The 10,201-nt window shown below is 44.5% G+C and overlaps 1 protein-coding gene across 1 annotated transcript in view; it reads left to right on the forward strand.

Annotated features, from left to right (window-relative positions):
- Positions 1-254: 254 nt before the first annotated feature.
- Positions 255-10,201, forward strand: part of Apoh (apolipoprotein H) — a 13,604-nt gene continuing 3,657 nt past the window's right edge. The window contains exons 1-6 of the mRNA XM_055592636.1: positions 255-381; positions 771-947; positions 2,397-2,493; positions 4,211-4,287; positions 6,564-6,752; positions 8,483-8,662. Of these exons, the coding sequence (XP_055448611.1) occupies positions 318-381; positions 771-947; positions 2,397-2,493; positions 4,211-4,287; positions 6,564-6,752; positions 8,483-8,662 (784 nt within the window). The 5' untranslated portion in view covers positions 255-317. The remainder of the gene's footprint in view (positions 382-770; positions 948-2,396; positions 2,494-4,210; positions 4,288-6,563; positions 6,753-8,482; positions 8,663-10,201) is intronic.

Consider the following 10,201-nt stretch of genomic DNA (forward strand, 5'->3'; position numbering starts at 1 on the left):
GACTAGGAGGTCCAGACAGTGTGGTGAGCCTCAGGATTCTTTCAGGGGCAGTAATGAACTGTTTGTGCTACTAAGAAGAAAATGTACTAAACCAAAGAGGCACCCACCAAAGATTTCACAATGGACCCAGGGGAGTGGAGTAAATGATTAAAGAATGGAGCTCTCATGGTCCTTTCCAAAGCACAACACTTGAGCTTCTGTTTACAGAAATGAAGGTACACCCCGAAAGCGGTTTAATATTTAAACACTCCTCTGTCTGCTCTTCTCCCTTCAGCAGAAGGCATCACTTTGGTGGAGCTCGTGGGGACTCATCAGCAATGGTCTTCCCGGTGCTCATCTTGTTCTCCACTTTCCTCTGCCATGTTGCTATTGCAGGACGGAGTGAGTACCTCTTGCCTTTGAGAAAATACTATCTCTAACCCGTGAGTTCGTGTCAGGGATCAGTTATGATGACTTTCCAGTCAGAGCGGATGCTGGAGACGAGGCACAGACGCTTACTTACTCTCCACGATTGCCATTCTTTAAGCTTGGTGGCAGGGTAGTCAGCCACTGTGAGCCCCAGCACGCTGATCTGTGATGTGCCGATAACAGTAAGGCCTCCTTCAAATGGTCGTTAAGATCAGATGAGATCTTGCGTAGGAAGTGTTTGGTACGGACTTGAGTAGACCTATAATTTGTAGTGGTAAGTGCGTTCCCTTGCATGCTAGATGAGCTTAAAGCTGTGAATTGGGCTTTTTCTTTTTAACCGTCTGTTTTGGGTTCTGTTTCAGCCTGTCCCCGGCCAGATGAACTACCGTTTGCTATGGTTGTTCCATTAAAAAACTCCTATGACCCAGGGGAGCAGATTGTGTACTCCTGCAAGCCAGGCTATGTGTCCCGGGGAGGGATGCGACGATTCACCTGTCCCCTCACAGGAATGTGGCCCATCAACACCCTGAAATGCATACGTAAGCCCAAACCTTCTCTCCAGTTCTCTCCCTCATTTGGGTTCTGGATATCGGGAGGCAAATCCTATCTCACCCTGCTCAGGGAGCGCAGGGCTGTGTGAGGGTATCACACAAGAAAGCATGTTTAGAAAAGAGGACAACAAAGGAAAGTTCAAACGAGAGAGAAAGAGAGAGGCTTGGGTTGATTAATGGAGAAGTTAAAAGACAAGTGGAGAAATGCTGACAGATGAACTGTTGCCAAAGAAACTCATGGGTAAACAGAACTTGGAGAATGATCCTATCTTTGGACTTTGCCTCAGAATGGAAGCAGACTTAATATTTAATAAACTGACTATAAATGTTTCTAAATTGTGTATGTATTTACAATAAAATAGAAACATGTTACACACTGATAATATAAATTTCATAGCACATTATTTTATGATAAATAGTTGTCTTCATTTATGCCTTGAAACGTGGTTTATGATCATGTTAGCCTTTTTTGTTTAACATGGTGTCATATATTTCAGTCCATCTTGAAACTTACTAGGTATCTGAGGATGAGCCTGAACTTCTGATCTCCCTGTCTCTGCCTCCTGAGCACTGGGATTACAGGTGTGAACCACCCAGATCTTAGCCTAATTTTTATAGTCAAATATTAAGTAATCAACCAGATTGAGTTTTTGCAATTATGTATAGTAGCAAAAATAGCTCTAATTATTTCGATTATATAGATATGAACTTTATCATAATTATAAATGTTCTTGCAAGTGATTCAAGTTTGTTTTTTATTTTTATAAATCTAAGTGGGTTTTTTCGAAGTACGAGGCATTGCATCTAGAGACTTGTGTAGGCTAAACATGTGTTCCACCTCCAAGCTACCCACCTAGCCCTTAAGCATGATTTTTAATGAACAATCACTTTAAATCAGCAATGACTTTGATCACTAATAATGTCATTTTTTTTCAAGACAGGGTTTCTCTGTGTAGCCTTGGCTGTCCTGGACTCACTTTGTAGACCAGGCTAGTCTCAAACTCACAGAGATCTGTCTTCCTCTGCCTCCCTGAGTCTTGGGATTTTAAGCACGAGCTACTGCGCCCAGCTTAATGTCATTTTCAGCATACTTTCCATATGCCTTTGCATTATTGTGAAGAGTATATATAATTTTGTGTTTTCTACTTTTTATCAGCTTATTATAAGAACAGACTGTCTCTGTAACCTTTATAATCTGTGTTTTATTGGCTGCATAATAATTTGGTTGGTGGGTTAGTTTGTCTAATTAAAACAATCTCATGACAATGTCACTTAGACTGTCCAAATTCTACTGTAAAGAATATCTCAACATATGCATTGTATGTCTCATTTTGATTGTTTTCTTAGGATAGTTATTAGCAGTTATTGGATCAAAAGATGGAAATGAGTTTATTGTACTTCAATAGAAATTTACGAGTTTTTCTCTTTAAATCGCAGCCAGAGTGTGTCCCTTTGCTGGAATCTTAGAAAATGGAGCTGTACGTTACACAACGTTTGAGTATCCCAACACCATCAGTTTTACTTGTAATCCTGGGTAAGAATACCAGCTAGATGAAGCCCCTGGCAGACAGAGCACACTTCTGGGTCTTTTAGTTAAACATCACAGCGGCTCTGTATTTTATTTCTAGCCTTTGGGTTGGACTTGCTGGATACAAATACATTTCAGTCCTGCTTTTAACTGACACTATCATGATACTGAGGCTGGTGCAGGAAATGGAGAATAGACCATCGAGGGCCATGTAGTTTCTGCGCTCCTCACTAACCACTCGTCTGAGGAGACACAGAGAAGCGAATGAACCTGAATGGTAATTCCTTCTCATCTCTGGGACACTCCCTAGCATGTGATTGAAATATAACAGGAATATGACGTGGCTTGGCCTTTAGTCATGGGACTGACCGACCAGTGTGTCAGGTAGTCTTTGGAAGAGAATTCTGTGGAGAAGACCGGGGTATGGTGATACAGAACTTCTTGAAAGATGTTGTCCCAGTCACTGTTCTATTACTGTGAGGAGACAGCATTTAACTGAGGCTGGCTTACAGTTTCAGAGGTTTAGTCCATTATCGGCGTGGCGGTACACAGGCAGACACGGTGCTGGAGAGGTAGCGGAGAGTTCTTCGTCTAGAGACTCGGGTAGCAGGAAGAGAGAGCCGCTGGGCCTGTCTTGGCTTTTGTGAAACCCCAGCAACACACATTCTCTAACCAGGCCGCACTTCCTAATCCTTTCAAATAATGCCGCTCCCTCGTGACCCAGCATTCAAACACACGAGCCTAGGGGCCATTCTTACTCAAACCACCACTTATTTATTTCATTAATTTTAATTATGTGTGTGCGTGGGAGTGTGTGTGTGTGTGTGTGTGTGTGTGTGTGTGTGTGTGTGTGTGTGTATGAAGAGCTCTGGGGTTACAGTCGAGCTGTCCAGTATAGGTGCTAGAATTCAAGCTCTGGCTAATCAGTGTGCTCTTAATCAGGCTGAACCTAGCTCTTTTTTTTTTTTCAATATTTATTTTTATTTTATGTACATTGGTGATTTGTCTGCATGTGTGAGGCGTGAGGGAGTTGGGTCCCCTGGAACAGGAGTTATAGACAGTTGTGAGCTGCCATGTGGGTGCTGGGAGTTGAACCCGGAGTCTTTTGGAAGAGCAGACAGTGCTCTTAACCACAGAGCCATCTCCCCCAGCCCCTGAACCTAGCTCTTTTAATGCTCGGTTAATGCCGTATCACGGCCTCACGGGTTCTTTGTCCCACAATTCATCTGTCTTACTTGAAATGGCACCAATGAGTCACTGGTGAACAGGCTGCTGTCTCCTGTGGCAGTGTTTCTGAAGATCCTTGCTTGGGAATGGAGACTTGGGAACACCATCTGCGAAGGAGAATCATGGGTCTTTCCACAGATGCCAAGCAGCTGTGGGGCTGATCACAAATGCCCCTGGTGGGGGAGGGGCGTCGGTGATAACACTGTACCTTTGTTGGCGATGGTGGCGTGCACTGTTCAGATATGTTCATGCCAACAATGCTAAGACACTGGGCAGCCCCTTTTGGGGAGTGTGATAGCACGTGACTCCCTTGAGTTGTCTTTCTTGGCAACGTAGTGAGAGCCTCACTCCAAACAAATGAATTGGGTTAACGGTAGGAGTCTCAGTGGTAGAGCTCATATTTTCTACACAGAAGCCCTTGAGTTCAATCCCTAGCACAATTATAATGCCAGTGAGATCACTTTACTGTTTAATCCGTTACATTTTCCTTCTTCAGGTTTTATCTGAACGGAACCAGTTCTGCCATGTGCACTGAGGACGGAAAATGGAGTCCTGAGCTTCCTGTCTGTTCACGTGAGTCTGTGGATCCCACCGCAGAGTTACGGGGCAAGTTGGTCCATCTGGAGATTTCCTGGCTTTAATGCTGCCAGCTCCATGATCCAGAAACTCCTTGTTCTCGGCGATCCCCCAGGCCTGGTTCAGTGAGATGGGTGGTTGCTTTCTCGTGGGGATGTTTAGATTGATATCACTGTATTCTAGAAGAGGCAACAAATTACCCTTGAGTAGCAGGCTAGAAGCATTTTAGTTATGGACTCAAGTATCTGCACTACCTGGTGGGCCAGACCAGCTGTGTTTGTTAACCACAAAGCCCCCTCCTTGTTTGGCAGAGGCAAGGTCTGGCCTTGAGCTCTCAGGGCCTGCCATAGTTTGGTTAGAAGGGCTCTTTTTATATCCTTTACATCATGCGTGAGAGCCAACCCAGGATCTTGTACTCTAACCCTATTCTACACCACCAGTCCTGGCCAGCAGAACTTCCGCCAGCAGTGGCCCCGAACATCTCTTCCTTGTTAGTGTATTCTTCATTTATTAAGGCAATGGCTTGTTCCCGTCTTTACCAAATGTGAACTGAGGTTCTAGATGCTGTATCCTGAGCCTGCAAGGCAGCCGTTCTCAACCTTCCTAAGGCTGTGATCCTTTAGTACAGGGTATCTGATATGCGACCCTCAAGGGGTCACAACCCACAGGTTGAGAACGGCTGCTCTAAGGCTAAAGGCGAGAGCTCTGCCCCGCGTGAATGAATTTACTGATAAAGGTAAGGTAAGCCAGCAAGCGCCTTGTATCTTAAGAGCAAGGCCTCCATGACTTACTCAAAGCTATGCTCAATTAAGAGGTCAGTGGGCGCTCTGGGCCTGCTTCTATAGAGACAATTCTTCTCAGGTCCTCTAGCTTGAGATTTATATAACTCTAATCTTTGACCAAGAGGCTCAGGCAATGGATGTGGTCCTTTAGCCTTCCTGTGACACCCATCCTAACAAAGGAAAGTGGGAAACTAAAGTAATTCTAAATAAATCCTAGCCAAATTAAAACTAAACTACAAAAAAACTGATTTAAAGATAAATTGGGTTCTTTATCCGTCTCAAGGATCACCAGGGTTCATACAAATAATCTCCCCTTTAGGCATCTTTCACCAATTATGTATATTAATTTTTTTCCAGTTAGGAACAGAGAAATTACTTTTAAGTTCAATCTAATCTAAATGAATGACTCTCATGCTTGAATACCAGTCACTGGGCTTAATGTCTCATTAACATGCAAATTCTGACTCAGGCCCCCGGAGTGTGGTCTGAGCCTTTATCGGATGCCAGGCAATTCCATGACCATCCACAACCATCCATGACTGTCTATGACCACTCTTTGAGAAACAGGGACTGAGAGAGATCACATTAAATAACAAGTTTATCACCAGTGTCTTTATGTTAGTGTAACTTTCTCTGAACTTGTTGAAACTCTATATATCGTCAAGGCAGGGTGATAAGCCACTGCCGTGTGTCTGGGTCCTTGCATCTGCGGGTGTAAACCTCCCTGTGTCCACTGCCAAAGCAGGAGGGATTTATCAGAACAAACAGGACTAGGGGCAGAACTCAGATGTCATAAACAGGAGTACCAAGTACTTCAGGATACATTCCGATTTCCAGAAACATTTTTCAAGGTAGCCTTGACGTCAAAGATGTGTAGAACAGTGGCTACAAAAGTCAAATGAGCTGTGATGAGACAAACCTATTGCTGCAGCTGCCACCTTTGCCTCTTAGTCGTTGTCATCCTCCTCCTCCTCATTCTTGGTCGGCATGGTTTCTGATGGGTTGGCACATTTGACTTGACTTTTTCTTACTTGTCATCAACAATGGTTTGTTTTTACTCTGTTATCAAACGTTACATTTCTTCAAATTCATCCTTGAATACGCTTTCATTCTGGAAAGAGTGTATTTTAATTTTTAAATTACATTTATTTACTTGGCATACGTATAGAGGTCCAAAGACCATCTGTGAGAGTCAGTTCTCTCTTTCTACTCTGTGTGTCCTGTGGATTGAACTCTGGTCATTGAGTGGGGCATCAAGTTATTTTTATATACAGAGACCTCTTGTCAACCTACAGAGTCGCTGTCTCTCTCTCTTTCTCTCTCTCCCCCTCCCTCCCTTCCTCCTTCCTACATTCCTTCCTTCCTTCCTTTGAGAAAATCTCTCACTATGTAAATTAGGCTGACCTCAAACTCACAGATAATCTGCCTTTAAAGAGTGCATTTCAAAACCCCAATTATTTTCGTAGAGATGACAGTGATCTCTCTTTGCAGCCGTCACCTGCCCGCCTCCACTGGTTCCTAAGTTTGCAACCCTTAAGGCTTACAAGCCGTCTGCTGGGAATAACTCTCTCTATCGGGACACGGCAGTCTTTGAATGCTTGCCACACCATGCCATGTTTGGAAATAACACAGTTACGTGCACAGCCCATGGAAACTGGACTGAATTGCCAGAATGCAGGGGTAAGTGGTTAAGATAAAATAACTAGAGTAGCACAGAAACACTTCTTTAAATGCTTTGAAAATGCCAAACTACCAGGAACACTCCAAATTCCCTCAACAAACGAACTAAACTACTTTTTTTTTTTGTAGGATTTTTGAGATAGGGTTTCTCTGTGTAGCCTCCATTGTCCTGGAGGAAGTCTCTCTGTAGACCAGGTGACCTTAAACTCACAGAGGTCCGCCTGCCTCTGCCTCCTGAGTGCTGGGATTAAAGGTGTGAGCTACCAGCTCCCAGCTTCTTTTTTTTGTTGTTGTTTTGTTTTGTTTAAAGAAAGGGATTCATATATCTGTTGTGTGATTTCTCCTAGGGAGACATGAAGAATATGTATTCAGCCCAGATCAGGCAGTGATGACGGAGCAAAGAAATGATGCCACCCAAGTCTAGCCTAGGGTACTAGGGAGATTATCGGGGTTACCTACAGGCGCATAAGTGAGGGGAGGGGTTGTGTGCAGGCTGCGTGAGTGTCTCAAAGGGAACTAACTGTGTCGCTGAAAAGCCCACTTCAGCGTGCATGCTGACAGCCTATGAAAGCTCAATCCCGGCTATTCCCTGCCCAACCTGCAGGCCGCTCCGCCCGCAGGACGGTCTTTCCAGCAACGGCACTGTCCCTTTGCTTCTCGGGTCCCGTGAGCATCTCTCGTCCTTTAAGGAGGGGAAATCTCAGCCCAGCTGATCTTTACCTCACCATGTAGCTGAGTTGGGTCTCTAACTCCTGATCCTCCTGCCTCCATCTCCCAAATGCTGAGATTATAGGTGTGTACCCCCACTCTGTCTAACTGAGTGTCTATCATGTGCCAGGTAGTGTGCCTTGAACCAGGGACAGCAGGTGAGTGACTTTGGTTCCTGACCTGCCGTGAATTAAGCACATCGCAATGAACAGTCTAAGACTGACTGGGTGGTATTTTCAGAGGCTGAGACCCTCTGTATGGGCTTTGGATCATGAGTGGAAGATGAAGGACAGGTATGCTGTGCGGGGACACATCACTTGCAAAGCCAAGCAGGCATGAATGGACTTGTGTCTAGTGACAGCTGGATACCAGGGAGGCTGGTGAAAAGATGCCTGGATTAAGGGATGAGGGTTTTAAAAACTGAGTTATAGTCTGGTTGATGGCTATGACTTTATAATCTACCTAAATTTCAGAATCAGCACAGTGTCTTTTTAATTTGGTTTATTGATTAGAAAAAAAGGCTTTCTAGCCAGGTGCTGTGGCGCATGCCTTTGATCCCAGCACTTGGGGAGGCTGAGGCAGGTTGACTGCTATGAGTTTGAGGCCAGCCTGGTCTACAAAGTGAGGCCAAGACAGCCAAGGCTACACAGAGAAACCCTGTTGAAAAAAAAAAAGAAAAAGAAAAGAGAAAAAGAAAGAAAGAAAAAAAGAAAAAGGTCTTCCATACCTACTTTTTAGACTGTAAAAGTTTGTGACAAAAGACACTTTATAATGAAAACTCAAAGCCCAAAGAGCTAGCAGGGTGTCATTATTTACTTTCAAAATGTGCTTATTTTCTAAATTTTCAGGGTTCTATAAGCGTAAGAGAATGAGAACGGAATTAAGCATCGGGCACTTAGAAACTGCATTTCACTCACAGCAATACCCAGGGACTGTGTGGTGTGATGGAAGATTGTAGCCATTCTGCAGCTGCCAGACAATGCTATCAGTTACTAACATGTCTTACTGAATACACTTTTTAGAAGTCAAATGCCCTTTCCCCTCGAGGCCAGACAATGGGTTTGTGAATTATCCTGCAAAGCCAGTTCTTCTTTATAAGGATAAAGCCACCTTTGGTTGCCATGATACATACTCACTGGATGGCCCAGAAGAAGTGGAGTGCACCAGGATGGGGAACTGGTCCGCCCTGCCGAGCTGTAAAGGTATGGAAGTGTGGCTGAGGTCTGGCAAAGACTGAATCCGCGACTTTCTTATTTTACCTTCTCTCCGCCTGTTGCTCACACTCGCTTCATAGTGACTGATCTGGGAAAGTCATAAGGAATGAATAGTACATGGAGCACTCTCGTGCTTAGGAAGGTTGCTTAGCGTCCAGCTAGAGCAAATAGACGTGTTCTCTGTTAAGCACTGGTCGTATGGAGGGAGACCACGGTTTCTGTATTTGTTTTTAAGTCTGCCTATAAGCACCCTTTTCAAATATTTCTTTTACTTTTTAAATTTGTCTGCAGTTGAGCAGTTGAGCGTGAGTACAGGGGTCGGAAGCCCTGGCTTTCTTGAAACTGGAGTTAGAGGCAGTTGTGAGTCACTTGATGTAGGTACTGGGAACTGGACTCTGGTCCTCTAGAAGAATAGTGTATGCTCTTAATCACTGAGCCATCTCTGCTGCCTGAGCCTCCTACCCGACTCTGAGACTCTGATGCCTCCTTTGGCTTTTTTTTTTTTTTTTTTTTTGTCAACGCTCTCTTTGAGATCAGTCACATATCTAAGCTAATTCAAGGAAATGGGAGCTAGTTATAGATATATAGAGATATAGTTTTAAAGAAATATGCAAATGAGGAGCTCAGATACGACATGTCAGTGTCCTCTCCCATCTCTGTGTCCCTCTCCTTGTTTGAACCTGGCTTGATTCTACAACAGGTAAAGCCCCCATCACCAGCTGGCTTCCTATTCCTGAGCTGTCAGGTTTTTGGAGTTGAGCATCTGTCCTTAATCCATCAATGCCATGATTTGCATAATGCCATGATTATGCAAAGAACAACCATATAGCACTCTGTCTCTGCCCAAGCTGAAGTGTTTAAACAGGAAAGGAGAGCAGGCACAAAAACAAAATGATGAATGGTTGGTGTTACAGGCTCGGATCTCTTAGAAGCAGAGTCTGGGACAGCCGTTCAAATGCCATTGATTTATGAAGCCGGGATCTCAGAAGATAGCAGGACAGGGAAGCTAGGGCGGGCATTGGCTCCCGGCCTTTTCTGTGCATCTGAGTCCTCTAGGGACACGTGTGTGTGTGTGTGTGTGTGTGTGTGTGTGTGTGTGTGTGTGTGTGAGTGCCTGTATGTGCACATGTGTGTGCAGTGCGGGTGTATGTGTGTGTATACATGCACATATAGGTATATACAAGAGTGCGTACTAGTATGTAGACACAAGTGTGTGTGTGACAGAGGTCATACACAAGTTACAAGTTTCCTTCAATTACTCTCGACCTTATTTTTCTGGGCCAGGAATGCTCACTGAACCTGGAGGCCGGCCGGCTGGCCAGAGAGCTCTGGCAATTTGTCTGTCTGCTTCTTCAACCCTCCCTTTCCAACCTAGCTTTTATGTAGATTGTTGCTGGGGCCAGAATTACTCTGATCCTCATGCTTGCACAGCAGCCACTTTATTGGCTGAGCATCTCCACAGCCCTCATGGGTTAGTTTTCACACACACACACACACACACACACACACACACACACACACACACAC

The sequence above is a fragment of the Psammomys obesus genome, unplaced genomic scaffold (genome assembly GCF_907164565.1).
Source record: "Psammomys obesus unplaced genomic scaffold, mPsaObe1.curated_primary_1811, whole genome shotgun sequence".
Lineage (NCBI taxonomy): Eukaryota > Metazoa > Chordata > Mammalia > Rodentia > Muridae > Psammomys > Psammomys obesus.